General features: G+C 35.5%; 1 protein-coding gene across 1 annotated transcript; it reads left to right on the forward strand.

Moving 5' to 3' along the window:
• Positions 1-8,587: 8,587 nt before the first annotated feature.
• Positions 8,588-12,217, forward strand: LOC131062518 (leucine-rich repeat receptor-like serine/threonine/tyrosine-protein kinase SOBIR1). Its single transcript, XM_057996194.2, has one exon. The coding sequence runs from the start codon at positions 9,451-9,453 to the stop codon at positions 11,830-11,832; it is 2,382 nt and encodes a 793-aa protein (XP_057852177.2). The 5' UTR covers positions 8,588-9,450; the 3' UTR covers positions 11,833-12,217.
• The last annotated feature ends 9,596 nt before the right edge of the window (positions 12,218-21,813 follow it).

Raw genomic sequence — 21,813 nt, forward strand, 5'->3', positions numbered from 1 at the left:
TTGTTAGGAACCAATCCTGCTAGGGATCACCCGGTTAAGAGATGGCTAGAATACCTGGTTAAGGGTTAAACCCTGTTAAAGGTTACCTTGTTAGAGGATTTTAAGAACTCAATGATTCTGAGTCACCCTGTTAAAGGATTTACAGCAAGCCAGTTAAAGCTACCCTGTTAAGGGATTTTCCAACTGTTGAAGTGGTTATCAACAGGTATTACAATGATCTAGTAACAACACTCAATGCCAATGGAGATCCACTTTAGTTCCTTCCTTCTGTAGTCACACTCTACAGGTATCTATTCTCTTATCTGGTCTGGCAAGAATCGCGTATCTCGGCACTTAGATACACACATAACATTTGCCAACAACCTCAACATGAAAAACAACATCGACCTTATAGGAAGTAGATAGGTCGGTAGCATAAACCCTAAACCCTAAACATTTTAGGTTAAGCAATTCAGTCGGTTCAATCCTAACCGCTGAGCACATTGCATTGAATACAATGGTCTTGAACAGATCTCAAGACATTCTCCAATGTTCGTTCTTCACCACTTCTTGAAGGCTGATAACCCACCACGCGTTCTCCACCGTTTACAAAAACTTCGCACATTCCCGAGGTAGATATGATCAATCTCCTTCATGCAAGATCCTTCATGCACACAAGGTTGACATGGCAACACAATCTATTCTTCATTATAATGCTAATGCATCACACGATGTCATCGGTTGAATCGCACAAGAATGGAACACTTCAACTGGAAACCCTGAAGCTGAGACTATCAACCAATAATCATACCATATGAAACCTTGATACAAAACATTCCATATACCGATTCACATTCCAACATACCGGTTCACTTGGACAAACATACCGCTTCACTTTTTTACATATACTGGTTCACTACATCATACTGGTTCTCTTGCCGGTTGCTTACTTCAATATACCAGTTCACTCTGCAGCATATTGACATCAATGACAACATACAATATCATCATGTCATCAAACTCTGCACATATGTCAACATCTCCTAGTCCCCAATCAGAGCCAATATTACCCCTATATTTTTGTTCATGCTTAAAGCCCCGTAATCAACTAAAAACCATATATTGCTAATGTTTTAATGTTGAAAGTGTTGGTCACCTTTGTTCAAACTTTCAAGGACCCTCATGGACATCCCCTACCTGCTAGTCACAAAGAAATCATTATTTTTCAAATTTTGTGAAAGATGACACAAAATCCTTTTGTAGAGATAATTTGAACCTTTTTTTTTCTCCAAAATGATCAGTTTCTATGGCCAAAATCCATGTCGGCTGGGAGATTTTAAAGCTTTTATTTTTGGGTTACCCATATGCTCAAATAATTAAATCCCAAGTCTTATGTGTCCTATGCAAAAATGATTTCTGGGTTATGCTCTACTTGGCTTATTTATTCTACAATTAAAATTTCACAAGAAAAAAAGCTCTTACTAAAAAGTTGTGCAGGTTTTTCTATGGAGGCCCAAAGAAATAATGTCATGCCTTAGGTTTAACATTGAACCATTGAACCAATTTCAGAGGTTCAAGGTTCGCGTTCAAGGTTCAAGTTCAAAGTTCAAAGTTCAAGATTGATCATGCATGAGAATGTCAAGGAAAATGATTGAAGGAGTCAAAGATGGGGCAGGATGTATTTTATCTTCTTTGAAAATTTCAGGGAACTATGTTTTAGGTGGCATGTGTTTTGAATGGAGAAGGATAGAGGTTTGTTGAAGGGGAATACATGACTATCCCAGAAAAAAATGGCTTTATATGGGATCAATATCTCAAAATGTAACCGTTGGAGTTTTCTCATTTTTGGATATGTTGTTGAGGCATGTTTCCCAGGATTCCACCAGAGTGATTGGCAAAATATTATCGAGTTCAAAAGTTATTGATCTCTAAGTACGGGTTTATAAAAAACTTTGAGAAAAATATTATTATGAGAAGCTCACGGTGGGGACTCTTTTGAAATGGAGCCCAGATAATAATTTATCCCGGAGATATAAAAACAAATGTCCACCTGTCAACACATAATTAGATGTGTTTAATTTAAATTTTCTACAAATATTTCCTAGAAAGGAATGGAGGATAAAAGATTTTAAGCTAAAAAAAAGAAGAGTTATCAGGAAGAAGATAAAAGATAAAAGATAACAGAAAAGATTAATTAATAATCTATTCAAGATTCAGTTATGAAAAAAAGAGGAAGATTATTTAAGGAAAGTTTCTCCAGAAAAGAAGGGAGGGGGGGAGTTTCTACTTTTCTATCTCCAGCAGTCCATTGGCTACAAAAAGAAAGATTATTTTCAGATTTCATTGTAATAGGGATAGGGGGAAAGAATTGATTTTTAATTCTGCATAGCTTGATTTTGGGTGCAGGGATAGAGTGATCAGTTGGTCACCTTTATTTATGTATTTGGAGTAAGGAGAAATATATTTTCAGATCTGTTGGTATGGACATTTATTCTTCTAATTGAGATTGATCTGTTGATCACTTCAGTCATATTCCTTGTATTGTTTTGTTCTATCTTGTCAAGTATATGTGTGTATTGCAAAATCTGTAGGTTTTGTACATTCATATATGTAGAATGAAATGTTAAATTTCCCTTTGTTCCTGTAAATGTGGGAAGATCAAATAGATGGTCAGTGTGTTATTTCTTTGTTTCTTTCTCTGTTATTTAAATATTGAATCGCATTCATGCCATGTTGATGGATGAGTGTTAACATGCCTTCATGTCTTCTGGTTAAAAACATATTCAACATTTTAATTCATTGTAAATCTTTTAAAGAGGGAGCTTTACCTTTCAATTCAGAGGAAGATTATCAATTCAATGATAATCTATCCAACTGTTAGTTCTCTTTGTCCTTTATCCTGGGCATTTGGAGTTAGTATGTGTATTTATTTTTGAGGGACAAATTTGCTCACTAGCATTGTGTCAATAGATGCAAGGACCCAATTGTAACATCTTTGATTCATCCTTGTTTGTTGGTGCTAAATTTGTAAAATAGATGATGATCAAGAAATTAGTCTATGAAATAAAAATATACACTAAAAATACAAATGATCATAGATTAAAATAATATTCTAGAGTTAGATTTCAACAAGAGAAATATAAATCCTCCAAAAGATAAAATAGATGTTAGGAGTGCCCAAAAGTTATCAAATGCATGAAATGAAAAATACAAGCTAGGAGAGTAAGTATATATAGAAAATATGAGGAGGAAGTGGCAAATGCAACTAATTGAAAATAAAATACATAGATTTTTGATAAAAAATGGAGTTACTAGCAAAAGAAATTAAAGGTCAAAACCTTAACATAATTGAAACATAGAAAAACTTACATGGTTAGAAAGATAATAGAAAGATCAACATTACTATGTTTTTTTTAACTTAAAATTGAAACATGTGTAAACCTAATGGAGAGAACGCTCAAGATTTTGTCATTTTTTTACAATCTGAAAAAAACACGTCTTTAGGCATTGAAATTTTAGTCCAACCCTTTGGTTTGGATGCCCAAGGAAAATCCAACCCTAAGGTTCAAAAGAGCCCAAGGTAGACAATAACATGAGCATGCTATAATGCACACTCATGTTATAACACATTTACATTATAATGTTCTCGTATTATTATTTACCTTGGGCATTCCCATAATGTGAGAACATTAGAACACTAGTACATTTTTTGGAAAGAAAAATGATCTCTCTCTCACATTTTCTATGTCCCACTCTCTACCCAGTCCCCCCTCTCTCTCTTTATCGAGCTCTTTAGATATTTATCTCTATTTAAATCTATCTCCTTACCTCTCTCTCCCTCCCTCCTCCCCTCTCCATTTCTCTCTATCCTACCTCTCTCTTCTCCTCTTTACCTCTCCATCCTCCTCTCTCTCCTTCCCTCTACTTCCTCTATATTCTCTCACCCTCTCACTCTACCTACCTTTATCACTACCACTCTACCTCTCTCTCTTTCCATCCCTTCCTCCTCTCCCTCGTCTACCTTTCCCTTCATCTCTTATTCCCTCTCTACTACTCTTTTTCTCAACTCTCTCTATCTCCCTATCCCTTTAGACATCTCTCTCTCTCTCTCTCTCTCTCTCTCTCTCTCTCTCTCTCTCTCTCTCTCTCTCTCTCTCTCTGTCTCTCTCTCTCTCTCTCTCTCTCTCTCTCTAGTATCTATTCATCTATCCCTCCCACCCTACCTCTCTCCAGCTCTCCCTCCCCCTCCCTCCCTTCCTCCCTATCTACTTGTATCTCTCCCCTCTCCCTTCGTCCCTCCCAACCTACTTCTCTCTCCATCCCTTTGTCCCTCATTTCTCACTACTCATTATCTCATGTCTCCCTCTCTCTCTACCCACCTCTCCCTCCTACCTCCTCTCTCTATCTCTTTTTTACCTTATTGAAATTGTTTAAACAAGTCATAATGTGAGTGCATTATGGCTAAGTAGAGGCCAAACCTAGGCTTGCTAACTACCAAGCCATAACCCAAGCTTGTGTTATATACTTTATGGAACCAAAATGTGGGGTGACAACTTTTTGGTCCGCCCATCTTTTTGTAGCTACCCTCTAAGTATAATTTATATTATTTTATGGTGTTTACCACCAAAGGGCCATATCTTTATGACATTGGTTGCTATTTTATTTTATTTATTAAAATCTTCCATACTTTTCCATATAATTTTTAATTATTATGATAACATATACCTCACATGTTCCTAAGATAAATTTTTAATGATAATTGAATGGTCTTCCATGACTACCAAACTCACACCATATGATCTTTTTCATGATGATTATCTTTATTTCTAACATGTTATCATAATATATAATGCTCCCTTGTGTTTGGGATGCTTCCTATGATTAACATGATTATCTTTAGCATTTGGATCACATGTATTACTAATTCCAATATTTTTCTATGCCCAAGATTGAGCAGTCAATTCAAGAGAACAAGTAGTTAAGGAATTTTTAAAATTTATATCACTTTCCTTTTTTATGATTGTATGTGCATTTTCTTTCTCCTCAATTGTTTGTGTTTACTTTAACATGCATCCTACCAGTAGTTTACATGCATACTCATTCTTTTTCCCCTTATATTTTAGGTTAACTTTGATTAGAGTAGCTTTCATGTAATAACAAACATATAAATGACATGTTTTCAATTAAGAGTAGCCACATAACCTAAGCCTTATATGTTCTTATCTATACTTGTTTTTGAGGATTGTTCCTAACCTTTACTTTATCCCTTTTCTATCCCGAGTTAGATTTATAGTTGCATAAGTAATTTCAATCACTTCCATACTTGTGAAAATGCCCCTTTACTTTTAAATTCAAATTCTTATCTAGGGTTGACTTCACCCTTCCTTGTGACCATTATGTGTTGAGTCCAAGCATGGAAATGTTTCATTTTGCCTTTGGTGGTTTATTTAGATTCCAATAACCTTACTTCATTATATCCATTTTGATCTGATTATCATGGCATATCTAGATCCCTTACATTTTCTAGAGGTATTGTTTACTACTTGTATGCATTATTGAGAGAATTTATCAAGGAATCTCCATTTTACAAGCATCTAGAGAATCTTGCATGTTTGAGAGTGATAACCTCAATAATTTATCTAGTTGTTAAAATTAGTATCTTTATATAGTTCGACACATGGGAAACAATTATCCCTTCCACAAGCAAAGCCATTGCACATTAGGACCAATTTTAATGCTAGAAAAAGTTGAGAACATCAAGATGAGTTGAAAGAAACATTTTGAAAGTCTCTTGGGATTCAAAGTACACATTCTTGAGTAAGATTGAATTCCATAATTACATATCAAATCTATAATTACAAAAATGATAAAAAACCAATAAACAAAAAAATCATTATTATAATTTAAAAATTGTTTGATCTTTAACTAATATTTCTAAACTATTTACAAATCATATTCTATCTTCTATCATAATCTTATTAATTTTTTAATTTTTAAAATATTTATTCCTTATAAATTTATTACCTTTTGAAAATGTCCCTTTTTAATCTATAATAAATTTTGAATATTAATATTATTTATTCACCTCCAATTTCTAAAAGAAACATTTTACTATCCCTTTCAATTTTAAAAGGTTTGTTTCCTTCTCAAATATAAAATACCAATAGTACAAAAATATAAAATTATATAACATGGAAAAAGTCACATTTGTTAATTGTCTAGGTTGAAACCAAAAAGCATAAAAAGACTAAATTAAAGTTAAAAATATATATATAAAAAGACTTCACTTAAAAATGAGAACACATTTCAAAGAGACAAAACAACTACAAAACTAACACATGCATAAAGATATTCAGATAATGAAAACAACCCAAGTGCTTGAACCAGTTTGGTTGAATGTTTTTAGATATTCACAACTTTAAAAATAAAACTGAAAAGCCTGCATTAAACCTAATCATTTGGGCCCAGTGATTGCATGCTTAAAGAATCTTCCTAACCGTCACACACCACTAATAAATCTTAGCTTAAACAATAGATCCTTTGGCCCACCAAAAGTGTGAACTTGGTTAGCCACAATAATTAAAGAATCCTCTTTTACATTGTCCATCCTATGATTTGATCATTATTCACCCATTGCTACCGTAGAGAGACCCAACAAAACAAAATCATTATCTTTTAGGAAAAACATGTAATGTGGATTTTTGATTAAAATTTGATTTTGATTTGGTTCATATACATGCAAGCATACATATTGTTCTATATGAATTCAAGCATATATTATTACAAAAATAGGTATCCACTTTCTGGAACGCATCAATTTATAAGTTACATTCATACACTGGGTTCATTCAATAGCGCGTTGTTTAGTGGTAGTGTTGTTGTTGTGACCACCAAGGTTCAAACTCCCATTGGACGATTGTGATTGCAGTCTTGTGCCTTCGTTGATCCAATGTTCTTGTAGGTTTGAGCCTTAGCATTGTTAATTAGGGATGAGTTCCCCCATTTGTGGCCGCACTAGTTCATAACTTTAGGTCAAAAGCGTCTCATGCGTTTGAACCTTAGCATTGTTAATTAGGGATGAGTTCCCCCATTTGTGGCCTCACCAATTCATAACTTTGGGTCAAAAGCGTCTCACGGGTTCGAACCTTAGCATTGCTAATTGGGGATGAGTTCCCTTGTTTGTGGCCTCATTGGTTCATAACTCCAGGCCAAAAGCGTCTCATGGGTTTGAGCCTCAACATTGGCGTCTCACAGGTTTGAACCTTAGCACTGTTAATTGGGGATGACTTCCCTAGTTTGAGACCTCATTGGTTCATAAGAGTCAAAAGCGTCTCATGGGTTTGAGCCTCAGCATTGGCATCTCGCAGGTTAGAACCTTAACAATGTTAATTGGGGATGAGTTCCCCCCTTTGTGACCTCATTGGCTCATAACTCCAGGTCAAAAGTGTCTCTTCGGTTTGAGCCTCAACATTGTTAATTTGGGATGAGTTCCCCCATTTCTATTAATTGGGGATGAGTTCCCCTATTTGTGATCTCATGATTCATAACTCCAGGTAAAAAGTGTCTCATGGGTTTGAACCTTAGCATTGTTAATTGGGGATGAGTTCTTCCATTTCTGACCTCATTGGTTCATAACTCTGGGTCAAAAGCATCTTGGGGGTTTGAGCCTTAACATTGTTAATTTGGGATGAGCTTCCCCATTTCTAACCTCACCATTTCATAGCTCTGGGTCAAAAGTGTCTAGTGGGTTTGGACCTTAGCATTGATAATTGGGGATGAGTTCCCTTGTTTGCGAACTCATTGGTTCATAACTCCAAATCAAAAACATCTTGAGGGTTTGAGCCTCAACATTGTTAATTTGGTATGAGCTCCCCTATTTCTGACCTCACGAATTCATAATTACAGGTCAAAAGCATCTCATAGGTTTGAGCCTCAACATTGTTAATTGGGGATGAGTTCCCCCATTTGTGACCTCACCAGTTCATAACTTCGAGTCAAAAGCATCTCACGGATTTTAGCCTCGACATTGTTAATTGGGGATGAGTTCCACTATTTGTAACCTCGCCAGTTCAAAACTCTGGGTCAAAAGCATCTCGTTGGTTTGAACCTGAGCATTGTTAATCAAGGATGAATTCTCCCGTTTATGATCTCGCCTGTAATTTCATGTGGTACAAATCACTGGTTAGTTAAAATGTTTACCCGACACTTATGCATTGATACATCCTAAGAACTGGATAACTGTTTCCCACATTCTAAACACACATTTGACTGTATTTATGAATCAATTAAAATTGAGAATATAACATGACTAGTAGTTGTAGTAGTAAATATCTTTGTTAGTCTTGCCTACAGTTACTCTTGGACCTACAATCACAGTCGTTTAAGAATCTCCATTCCATCAATTCAGTGTATATCCCCACAATCTTCACCAGTTTCCGTCCATGTGGAAGAATTTTGAACAAAGAAGGCACCAAAGTCACGGTCAAGAAAGAACCACAAAGCGATCTTTTCTGGGTCTGCGAATCTTATTGCTTAGCACTGACGTGAGTGTTTTTGTTTACCAGATTATACTAACAAAATTAAACATTTACGTGTTGACTTGTGATATTTATAAGTCTTGCCGTCTGCTGCACTGCTGATTGCACTTCACAGGCAGGTTCCTCCACGCTGACTTAGATGGGTTGTATATTGACCCATGAAAGCTCACATTTTGTATGTTTTCTGGTGTGGGAAGGAGCCCGGATGGTGCTGATGAGAAGGAAATTTAGGGCATAGTCATTTTGACTATGACTTCTAATTACAATTTGGATCATAATTCAATACTCGAGTTCATAATTCAATGCTCAAATTTATGAATTACCTACTTCTAGACATTTTGGAGAGCCTGTTCCAAGTTTGAGGATAGGGGAATGGTGGCATTTTAATATACAGCTGTACTTTTGAAAGGGCAGGGCCTTAATGTTCATGAGCTTGAAAGATTGACTTTTGATGAACAAGATGAGAGGAGGAGAAATAGTGCATTGAGTTGAAAATTCTTCTGATTTTGGTCAGCGTGATTTGGAAGTTCGGAGCTATTGCAGCTTGCTGTAAAGAAAGGGGTCGGAAAATGTGTGATGGGTATCAGACTGGATCTATTATAAATCAGAGGCAGAATTGGGTTTTGAGTATTGTGCAAGACTTCTTGTCTTTATGGGGTTTCTTGGGATGAAGGGATTTAGTATGTAGTTTGTTTAATGGTTTTAAAGGGGGTGTGAGAGGCAGAGGAGACTGATATACTGAGGGAGTTTTCATTAGGCTGCAAGAGAATGCTCTGCTGGTTGTTGGTATGCCATTCATATCTCTAGTTGCAACGCAAATTGTCTATGAAAATTTGAGGGGAAATCTTGATTGGTAAGGAGGAGGATTCTATTGAGGTGAGTAGACTGTAACTCTATAACTGTGACTTGTTTGAATTGAAGTAGGCAAAGAGGAATGGCCTTGAAGTGCAGTTTGCTTCCACTTTCTGTAATTTTCTTCCATGTTTTTCTAGTGAGTTCTCTTCATGCTTTTAAGATTGTGCATGAAGATGGGTCTTTTAGAGGCCTTGATCATGATGTTCAAGTTCTTCTTGAATTGAAGAGAACACTGGCTGTGGACTCGTCACTCTGGGACACATCAGAGTCTCCATGTGAATGGTTTGGTGTGGACTGTGATGAGATCATTACAAATGATGGTGTGGGGATGGAGACAAGGGTGGTGGGTCTGGAATTGGATTCGAGACAGTTGAAAGGAAGCTTATCTCCTGCAATTGGAAGCCTGTCTGAGCTGAAAAAGCTTTCTTTTGCTAACAATTTGCTGGTTGGAAAGATCCCAAAAGAGATTGCTTCTTGTCTGAAGTTGGAAGTTGTGGACCTGAGTGGAAACAAGCTTTCTGGACCAATTTCTTCTGAATTCTGCAATCTCAGGAGCCTCAAGGTATTGCGTCTATCTGAAAACACTCTCTCTGGCGAGATTTCATTCCTTAGTTTGAGAACTAGAAATAGTCCTAATGGCTTATCAGAAGGCCCTTTTCCATTTCTTGAGTATCTCAATTTGGCCAACAATCATCTCACAGGTATGATTCCTTATGATATAGCCAGGATTTCGACCTTAGAATCTATTTTTCTCAGTGGTAACATGCTTGTAGGACCCATTCCTCATAGTTTGGGTTATTTACCTTCTTTAGAGGTCCTAGACCTCCACAACAATTTTCTCCATGGAAAGATCCCGAAAACATTAGCCAACAATTCCAGCAAATTGCGTTCTTTAGATGTATCAGGAAATTTCCTAGTGGGGAGAATTTCTCCCTCCTTTGGAAAGCTAGGAACTCTGAGGTATCTAAATGTTTCCAACAACAATTTGGAAGGTCCCATTCCATGGGGAGCTTGGTTCAAGTATGGAGCTGATCCAAGTGCTTTCTCTGGTAATATCAGGCTCTGTGGCCGGCCACTGAAAGCTTGCCCAAAAACAGCAGCCTCTGATTTGTCTTCTTCAACATCATCATCATCATCTTCTTCACAGCTCTCGGAACAGGATCAACGAGAAAAACAGCAATCAGAAAGCATTCTTTCAAGTCTTTTAAAGAGGTTGTTGCCTGAAACTTCACTCTCTCCAAAAACTAGGTTTGTGTTAGAAAATCCGACGGCCTTAGCTTCAGCTTCATCTGCACCTGCACCTGCACCTGCAAGGCATAACAACCCAGGTAATCGTACAATGGCCCCGACACCAACAGTAGTAAAGCCTAAGAAGAAGAAGAAGCAGTCAGCTAAAAAGTGGGCTTTGGGTATGGCCTTAGGCCTAGTAACAGGAGCGATCTCTGCAATCATGTGTTCATTTCTGTATAGAATGCTCTTGTACTATATCCGTGGAAGACCCAAGCATCAGGGTGCTACGATTTACAGTTCTCTTATTAAAAAAGCTGAGGATTTAGCCTTCTTGGAGACAGAAGAAGGTCTCAGATCAGCAGAGCTCATAGGAAAAGGGGGTTCAGGTGAAGTTTACAGGACGCACCTTCAAGATGGCAGGGAAATTGCCATCAAGAAAATTGCTCAACCATCTCCGAATCCCACAGACGTATCAGATGAAGACACTAAGCTTCTGGACAGAAGAAGACGGCAAATTCGTGCAGAATTGGAGACTTTAGGTCATATCAGGCACAGAAACCTCGTTACTCTTCTAGCCTATATTGCAAGGCCCGATTGCCATCTATTGATCTATGAGTATATGAAAAATGGTAGTCTCCATCAAGCCTTATCAAAGGTTGCAGAAGGCACACTAGAGTTAACATGGCCTGTTCGTCACAAGATTGCGATGGGAATTGCTGCAGGTCTCCAGTACTTGCACTTCCACAGCACACCGAAGATCATTCACCGTGATCTAAAGCCTGGAAACATCCTCCTCGACGAGGACTTTGAGGCTCATGTTGCAGATTTTGGCCTTGCCAAGGCACTCCCTGAAGCAGCCACACATGCCACTAGCTCAAATGTAGCAGGAACAGTTGGATACATTGCTCCTGAATATCATCAGACCTTAAAGTTCACAGACAAATGTGATGTATATAGTTTTGGGGTTGTCCTTGCTGTTTTGGTTACAGGCAAAAATCCCTATGATGATTTCTTCCAAACAATCCCACAGGCGAGTATTCCAAAGTGGTTAAGGAATGTGGTGGCATCGGAATCAGCATCTGGTGCCATAGATCCACAGATCAGAGGCCAGGGGTACGATGATGAGATCTTCCTTGTCATGAAGGTTGCTTGCTTTTGCACTGATGATGATCCCAACAAGCGGCCTAATAGCAGAGAGGTCCTCACTATGCTTTCACAGATCAGTGCATAAGCATCTTCATCACGGTCAAAGACTCTGCTTTGGTCTTTTGGTCAAGGACCTATACCTACCAGTATGAAGTTGTGATTTGCAATCCAGATCACCATATCAGTATAATTGTCATGATCACACTCCTGTGACTCATACGTTTAGCTTATGTTATTGTTGTTGAACCCCAATATCCTATGTCTTCTAGCTTTTTAAGTGCCTGCTATGGCAGGGATACTCTTGTTTAATTATGCATACCTATGGATGCTTTGTCAAGTCCAGTATCTTTTCTTGTGCTATAAAGCAAGGCATGAGTAAGTTTATTACCACTGCTTTTGTATTGTCCTTAAATACACAGGTCTTATGTATGCATCTTTCTCTAAATAGTAAAATATACAGCTCTCATATACATGTTTTTCTCTGTGGATACAGATCTCATGTATACTGTTGCATTTGTTTCTGTGAAGATAAAAAATTTGAGTCACAAGATAGGCAGTACGAAATGAGTGTAAGTTCTTCAGAGAAATCCTATTGATTACAGCAGCAGAAACCAGAGAAAAGAACAGAACTTTCTTTAACTTAAATCTTTTATGCTAGTAAGCATCTAACTCCTCCCATGGAGAACATCTTGTTATCAGTTTTGTTATGTTGAGTTCCATTTTTACCAATTCTTGATGTCTTTACACACTAACAGGTCTATAGCTATCAGTAACTGTGTAGCTGCTTGTAGGAATGAATGTTATGGAAATTGGATATCTTTTATGGTAGAAAGTTTTGGATACCTTCTTGAATTCAAGAATAATCTTCCATGGTAGAAATGAATGAAATTCATGATGAATAATTTTTTATGGTAGAAATGAATGGAATTCAAGATTGAAAAATCTTTTATAGTAGAAATCTAAGTCACAAAGTTCGAATTCGACAGCCATGAAATTCGGATGAAATTCGACAAGGGAAAAATTCGAAAAAAAATTGGATAAAATTCGCCTTCTATAATTTTGTTTATTTTTAAATATATGTATACTTTTAATAAATAATCATAATAGCGACCCTTGTTGGAGAAAATCTGAGGGCGACCCAGCAGTTGCAGACACCCATGACCCAATAGATACAAAGCATATACAAAGAATACCCACGACCAGCTGAGTTGTGTTTAGAGGCGGATAGCAGTTCTTTATGGAGGAAATTTGATTAAATTCGATTTTTTTTATAGAAGTTTGAAATTCGATTAAATTCGAACCTCATTCATGAAAATCGCCGTATCCTGTGACTTAGGTAGAAACGAATGGAATTCAAGATGAAAAATCTTCAATGGTAGAAAGTTTTGTACATAACTAGGTCTGAGTAAAACAATGGAGTTTTGCAAGCCCTGTAACTGGTTCATGAAGATTATTAAGAAATCTCTATTTTTCAGGCCTCAGTATGTATATATAGGCCAGAGAAATACCGAAAAGTTGGAAGTAGTTTGAGATGAAGCCAGCTCCTTCAATTAAATACCCCCTCAATCAGATCTATATTAATATGTGCTGGGACAGTAAATGAAATAGGAAGCTAGAATGTCGATAATAGAGATTCTACTTTATGGCATGATTCTAATTAAACATCTGAGGATCTGTTCTGCAAATCAAGACTATTTGGGACTAGGCTGTGCCTGCGGTTTAATCTGGGGACACTTTGTCTCTGTGGTTCTGTCCCCCAAAAATATTCTTTAGTTTTGTTGACCTTTTGTACTTTTACGAGGAATGATGAATGAGGTGTTGGGAAGGGACTGGGCTAATCTCCAGACAAAACAGTATTCTGTACAGTTTCTAAAATCTTCAAAACTCAAGGATTTTCATGAAATTTTCAGTAGCTAAATATTCATAATCTGCATCCTTATTGCTGTAAACCCACAAAAAATCTGACGAAAAAACACTGTGATTTGCAAATCTGGGAGTTTTTTTTACAGTGCCATTTGTGTGGAGATGAGCTGGAAATGCTGATTTGAACTCAGTGTCATTTAGGTGCTTACAATATGATTATGTCATTATATCAAGTGTTCTTTGATGATTGAGAAGCACCTTTGGAATTGTTTGTATGTGATAGGAAGTATGAAACTTTCTTAATGGTGAGTTAAATTTTTTTATGTTTCATGGTGATTGAAGTTATCTAAGATAAGATATGGAAATTCATGAAATTACTTTATAATGAGCTCTAAATTGATTTATTTTAATCAAAACTTTATATGATGATAAATGTTTTAGAGATTATCCTTATATTCAAAATCTTTGACCTTTAATTTGAGATATTTAGTGCAAGCTAATAGATAATTTGAAAGGGTTGGTTTTAAAAAATAGGAAAAACTTTATGAATTGGGATAATAGGTTGATAGATGGAATTCTATCTATGAGAGAATTCTACATGCATGGTCTAGTTTGTTGGAGTTGATAGTGAACCCCACAACTCTTAGAAATCATATTCACTAAAAGGCTTATCGCATGTGAAGAGAAAAAACTTGATTGTGCTATGCAACTTTAAGAAAAATGAGTTGATCTATAAAAAGCATGATATATATGTATGTATTGATTGATTGAATAAAACTTAATGATTACAAATGAATGCTTATAAAAGTGTAAAGATAAAACTCTAGGTGAGGATTAGATTAGATCATGACAAGTGTCATCATCCTATTCTATGAGACGACTTATAAATAGTTCAATCTAAATATAGAAAAGCACTCATAAGTTTAGCTTAAGTGTAATAAAGTAATAAGGGATCTAAGAAACTAATGACTGATTAATTGATTGTAGGAGTTGATTGGTGACACCTCAACACCTCGAAGAACCTTGCAAGACCAAAATAACTTCCACAAGAGAGATAGAATAACAAGATATCTTGCTTGATTATAAATGCAAGAATTGATATGAAAATATACATGAGAGGCCTTGCTTATACAAGCAAGATGAGAGAGACGATTAGATAAGATTGTGACACGTGTCTTAATCCTATACAAGGAGACAACTAAAGTGATAAATATTGAATAAGTAGTTGTCAAAATATAAGATAAGATCATGTGACAACTAATCAATCTTCGAGGACACCTAGGACCTAAGTAGATTTAAGTTGAATATGAATAAGTCTCCTACTAAGAATTAGTGAAAACACTAGGTATAAGACCTTATTCATACCAACATTAATTACTAAGGTGATTATCTAGTTACTCCATGACCCCCCTTAAGATTAATTTAGGGAGAAGCTAAAAACCTAATGGTGAATGCAATGGTGGATGCATAGATGGGTCCCAACTACAAGGATTGAAGTGCTACCCATGTACAAACAATTGCAATGTCTCACAATAAGAAGAAAAAACAAAATTTTGTAAGAAAAAAACTCCTCTCTAAAAGAGAGAGAAAATAAATAATTGCACTTGTGAAAAAGGAGAGGAGAACTCAATGTGAGCCCCAATGACTATTTCTATCACATGAGTACAATAGAAGACTCCTCACAGGAGAGAGAAAATGAGGATATTAACCCCCCCATAAAGAAGTACCTCATGTGCCAATGATGAAATACCGAGGACAAAGCATGATCCACTACAAGCTGCAAACAACATTTCTCCCTTAAGAAGAAACAAATCCATTGGTGATTGGAGAAGTCATTCCCATGAATTGGATGATTAGGGATTTCAAATCTAAATGATGTGTGCCTCTAAAAACTGGACAAATTTCTACTTGTTAGAATGAGATGTTATCAATCTTGAAACCTATAAAGATTGATGTAGATTATACTCCAAAGACTATGAAGATGGTGGGATAATAGTGATGAAGTAGCTACCATAAAAAGAGGAGATGCATTTTCTCAAGATAATCCTTCAAATCTACAATTTGAGACTCCACAAAAAGAATGGCATAACTGCAAGATTCAAATCCTAAGTAGTTGTGTTTAGAAGAAGATGGAAATCTTATTACATTGAATCAATAGGGGCCATGGATGTGGAAATGCCAAGATGATAAAATATAGCAAAAGATGGAGATTAAGTTTCAATGTGAGGAGTAGGAACATAGAGGCAAGCCTTTGGACTATGAAAACATGTACGGTCTATGATATACTCAAGCTTCTCTAAAGTATCACCATCAAAGGGTATGAAACCTACATTTGCAAGGGGAATAAAACAATTTATATTGAGATCCTTTGGGAATGGAAAGATATGAGGATCTCCATGGATCTATCAAAGCCTAGTCTAAATCTGTGGGGACAATCGACGTCCAATACATCACACGTAGTTATAGGATCAAAACTAGAACAAATAACTCCTACAACATGATCACTAATGATACCTCAATTTGATCTACCCCTTGTCAAGGTAGGAAATCAAAGAGAAAAGAAAAGAACATTAGAGCAACCACAAAACCTAAGTTCTAAGCTAAAATTTGCTCAACCAATGAAGACAAATGAATTGAAATGCAACAAAGTGAAATCAAACCAAACTAATGATGCATCCAAATTTCCAATGTCCTCCTTATTTCTTCAAAATGATCTCAGATTTTGTTTCCACAAAGGCCAATTAAAAGATTGAAATGATATGATAGCGACAAGAAAAAATCTAAAGATTATGGTTCGATTGAAATGAAATGAAATATTGATTAATATAGAAGATTTGGATTTTGATCAATGGCTAGGATTGATTTAAATTTTGGGAGATCAATGGTGAGGATTGAATGATAGTCAAAGTTGTCATTTGGAAGTGGAGGAAAGGAGGACTGAGGGATAAGTTAAGTGAAAATAAATAAAGCAAGTATTTATTTCAACAAAAGCTACCATTCAAAAGTGGAGCACAAAATTGGCAAGAGTTATGAGTGGAAAGGTGGAAAAGTTAAGTGGAAGGAGAAATTAGCAACTTACAATGCATTCCTTGTCTTCCAGTGCATTTGTAAATGTTATTGTCCCTGCAAAAATTGTAAGGGCTTAAAGACTTGAAGATTTTTAATCACAACAGCTGAGAAACATTTTAGGCAACATGGTCACATTGAAGGGGGGCATGATTATCGTCCATTGGTAAGTTGTTCATTATATGTGTTTATATTGATTGCACTTGTAAATGTTTATATCGTTTTAATAATTTATATACATAAAAAAACACTTGTTAATAAGATCATGATAATGGTTTATTTATGATGATCATTTTTATATTGGTGGGGCGCCCTAGGGCACATGATATGGACTACCATGACCCAGAGAATGTGGTTTCCCAAGTGGAGGAACATGGAGGTGTGAATATCGAAGCTAAAGATAATGATCCTATGGAAGAAGATGACCATGTGCTAGAAAACACAGTTGAAGCTAATGGTAAACACATTGATACATGACAAATTTAGTACTGGCGCAACTGATCATGATGATCAAGATGACTTTGATGTTGTTCATGATTTACCTGTACTCGAGAAGGCAAACAAGACCCTTTATGAAGGCTCCCAAACAACTCTTCTCTCTGATGTATTATTGTTGGTGAACTTGAAGGTTATGAATGGTTTATCCAACATAACAATCTCACATGTGTTAAGGTATGTCATATATGTCATCTTTTTCATCTATTTTTGTTGTTATTTCACCACTAGTAAATAAAAGGTTAAATGTGTACCATTAATATTCTTTATATTAACAAATTATTTTTTTTGTTCTAGATTGATAGGTGTTTTTTTGTTACCACCATCAAATATTCTACCTCGCTCATATCGAGAATTATCTGCCATTATGAAAGATATTGGAATAGAGTATCAAGCAATAGATGCATGTCCCAATGATCATATTATATATCATAAACAACATGAATTTGCAATAGAATGCCCTGAATGTCATATTAGTAGATATCGAACATATCAACTAACAAAAAAGGTGCCTTGCAAGGTTCTTCGTTATATTCCCATTATTCCACATTTGCAACAATTATTTAGGTGCAAAAGCTTGGCGCAATTTATGGACTACCATGCACGCAATAGAAGTCGAGATGACATTCTTCGAATGCCTGTGGATGGTTCTTCATTTACGGACATAGAGGAAAAATGGCCACACTTTAAAGAAGAACCTCGTAATCTTAGGCTTTCATTGGTAGCGAACAATATCATTCCATTTGGAGAGCTAAGATCTATTTACTTGATGTGGTCTTTTTTTGTTATCAACAATAACATTCCTCCATGGATGTCAATAAAGAGGGAACACATAATGTTGGAAATGATTGTTCCGGGTATTTTTTTCATTTAATAGTCATGTACATTAAATTATATATATTGCAGTAAAATGTTTATAATAATTATGTAATGTTTTTGTTCATTCAACTAGGTAAGTACAAAGTTAAAGATATGAATGTATATATCGAGCCTCTTATCGACGAGTTGCTGGAGTTATGGAATGGTGTCACTATGTATGACGTCTATAGACCAATAAGACAAAGACAATTTCAATTGCATGCAATGTTTGTATGGACAATTCATGATGCCCCAAGGCTAACACATTTTTGTGCATTTTTGTGGTATGTTATAATGTTCAACTTGCACACTTAAATAATGTTTAATTTTTTAAAGTATAAATCATGGATTTTTTTTAAAAATCCATTCAATACATATAATTATTAAAATTAACATATTTAATCCAATTATACATGATCTTGTAGGTCTTCAAACAAAGGGAAATTTTGCATGTCCAGTTTGTGGTCCAAAGATGAAATCCCGTCATTCAAGAAGTTTAGGAAAGCAGGTGTTTGATGAGTATAGGCACTTCCTCCACAAAAATCATAAGTATCGAACTACTGAAAACCATATTTTCAATGGGAAAGAAGAGACTACATGAAAACCACGAAGAATGACACCTCGCCTATGGAAGTTGGAATATAATAGAATTAATCGTCAAGGTAATGTCATTCAATCTAATTTTTTATCTATCATATATGATATGTTTGGAATTTATATTTATATATTGTGTTTTGTTTACTCATTCTGTAATTGACGATGATTGTCGTTGTTAAATTTTTAAATTATGCTTCATGAAGGTCATCAAGGCATTAATTACCACCTTCCAAAGGGACTATAAAGTTATCCCAGACAATTTAGTAGGTTGCTTTACTATGAGAAGCTACAAATTGTGCATCTGTTTGATACTATGCATGTTAGAAAGAATGTAACAGAGACGTTATGGAAAATATTGGATGGAAGGCGTGACAAAGAAAAAATTGTCAAAATATGTAGTGGCATTCAGGAATCCAATCATGCAATGAAAAATGTCATTCAATTAAATAGCGATGGAGACCAAATTAATATAAGTGCCCTTCCTTGGTTATTAATGGAGCAACAAAGCAATGCTATAAAAGAGGTCATACAAAAAATTTGTTTTCCCACAGGATTTGTTGCAAACATAAACAATCTCATAACAAAGAAAAGTGAATTTGGGCAATGCGTGATTGACATACCTTCATTAAGGTAATTCATGCTCTTGTATATTTTCTATATATTTGTATACTGCATGTACTTTTCATTGTATTATGTTTAGTACTAGTTTTGGAAAAACAATGAAAACATCATTTTATAATTGTTGCAGTACGTTCTACATCTATCTCTCCCGGACCACTTCGACAATAATGTCAAGCAAGTTATATATGATCTCGGAAAATATATGAGGGAAGTAGTGTTGTTTGTTCAATTTGTTGTATAAATATTATATTTGCCATTTGTTTTACTTGTTATGTAATATACTGTATATTATTTTGTTAATTTTCGTTAATATATTTGTGTCTTGAATCACTTGTAGATGGTTACCATCTAAAGAAATCCATAAAGAAGATATAAAATATTGGAAGACAAAAATTCCTCGTCTAATGTGTGAAATGCAAAAGTGTCTACCTTCGACATTTTTCAATGCACAAGAACACAACCTCATACACCAAGTTGAGGGGATTGAATTGTGTGGACCTGTACACATAAGGTCAATGTGAATGGTTGAGAGGCACTTGAAATTTTTGAAGGCTCTGGTTTGACAAAGAGCACATCTTGAGGGTTCTATGGTGGAGGGATATATGGTATACCAGACTATGGTGTACATTACTGAATATCTACCTAAGTTTGTAGCAAAGATCCATGTAGATCGCATTTGGGATCCCAACTCCATTAACAAATTCGAAGGGGAGTACCTGATGGGGAAAGGTAGATTGGGAAAGTGAGAGGTAATTATTGGATTTTCATGGACATTAATCTAAATACATTTTACATTTGGTTTTTATAGTTAATTAATTCTTAATCTTCAATATACATCAGTTGTAAATTTCTTGTTATTTTTTCTACAGTTGCTCAAGAGTGGGATGCACTACATTTGTATGTCGCAAACAATCTTGATTGGATAACGGTGTGGATTGAACAATGTCAACAATCTGGTCGCGCATTAACATGGGAAGGTGTGGCTTCATTGGTTAAAGAAGTTCATTGTAATGGAGATTCCAATGTTACACCAAGGGAAATTGATTTGGCATATGGTTTAAGAGATAAACAAGTACATATAAATATATTAATCACCCATATTATTTATTTATTTTTTAATTGTAATGATGTATGTGTGTGTGTGTTGTTTTCTTCATACATTCGACCAAGAATAAATATGTTTATCAACAGGCGATGCAATAATTTTTACATGTTTGACATATTGCAGGTGAAACACCATAAGGCTATGTGGTGCAATGGTCATAAATTTCGCATTAAAAAGTTGGATGACATGAAGAATACTTGTGATTTTGGGATAAATGTAGTATTTTAGGTGACTAATGTTTCATCTAGAAGTGACATACATCCTCAAGTCTCAGAAAATCGATACTATGGGATTTTGGATGATATACTTGAGTGTGACTTTGGGTCCTTCAAACTATTTCTTTTCGTTGTCCAATGGTACAGAATACGGTTGAATGAAAATGATCCTGACAGAACTGTTATTGAACATGATAATGGATTTACAATGATCAATACAAGGTCATTTTAGCGAGTTGGAAATGAGCCCTGTGTTCTTCCAAGCTAATGTGAGCAGGTATTTTATTCAAAGGTTCCACATAAACCGGGTTGGTGATTTGTTGTTAGACATGATCCTAGAGGAAGACCGGTAATGTATAATGTCATGGAAGAGGAAGATACAGAAGAACTAGAAGATTATGTACATGATGATCAAGATCAACAGTTAGTTGATGATGTGCTTGACGAAGATGTCAAAGAAGAGGAACAAGATCATGATGATGTAGGAGTTAATATTCATGAAGATGATGATGATGATATCAATGATGATGATGATGATATCAATAATGATGATGATGATGATGATGATGATGATGATGATGATGATGATGATGATGATGATGATGATGATGATGATGATGATGATGATGATGATGATGATGATGATGACCAATCCTTACAATGTCTATTCTGGATCGGAAGATACAGACAAAGAGTTGGATGAAGAAGAAGATCAATGACATGATTTAAATGTATGCGGTATGTGATTAGTATATTACCTATTTGATATTGATTTCTTGATATTTTTTGGTGAAATATAAATGTTGTGATTATGTGGGAGGACTTGTACTTTGTGATTATCTTTACATGTCAAGTCATTTATACTTTTACATTACAAATATTTGCATCATGTTGTGTTCCTTATTGAGATATTTATGAAAAATTTAATGGATGAATCCTTTTAATGGTTTGTTATGCAATAACACAATGATTCCTATTATGATCATTTCAATCCTTAGTAAAAATGGGGGAACATTATGCTCTAATCAATATCTTAGTGTGTAGAGATTGATATTTTAGATATTGAAGTAAGGGATACCCCGTACGCCTAGCAAAGCCTAAAGTGCAAAGGAGAACAAGCCACTATCTCATTTTCATTGACAATTAATTTGAGAGTCTAAAATATCCAGTAACAATACCTAATACCCCAAAATCCTGTAACAATACCTAATACCCCTAGCATGTCAATCATCACCAAGCTTTTGTA

The sequence above is a fragment of the Cryptomeria japonica genome, chromosome 1 (genome assembly GCF_030272615.1).
Source record: "Cryptomeria japonica chromosome 1, Sugi_1.0, whole genome shotgun sequence".
Lineage (NCBI taxonomy): Eukaryota > Viridiplantae > Streptophyta > Pinopsida > Cupressales > Cupressaceae > Cryptomeria > Cryptomeria japonica.

What these genes read in the sequence shown, in the direction of transcription:
- LOC131062518 (XM_057996194.2), top strand. Translation starts at nt 9,451, where the DNA reads ATGGCCTTGAAGTGCAGTTTGCTTCCACTTTCTGTAATTTTCTTCCAT.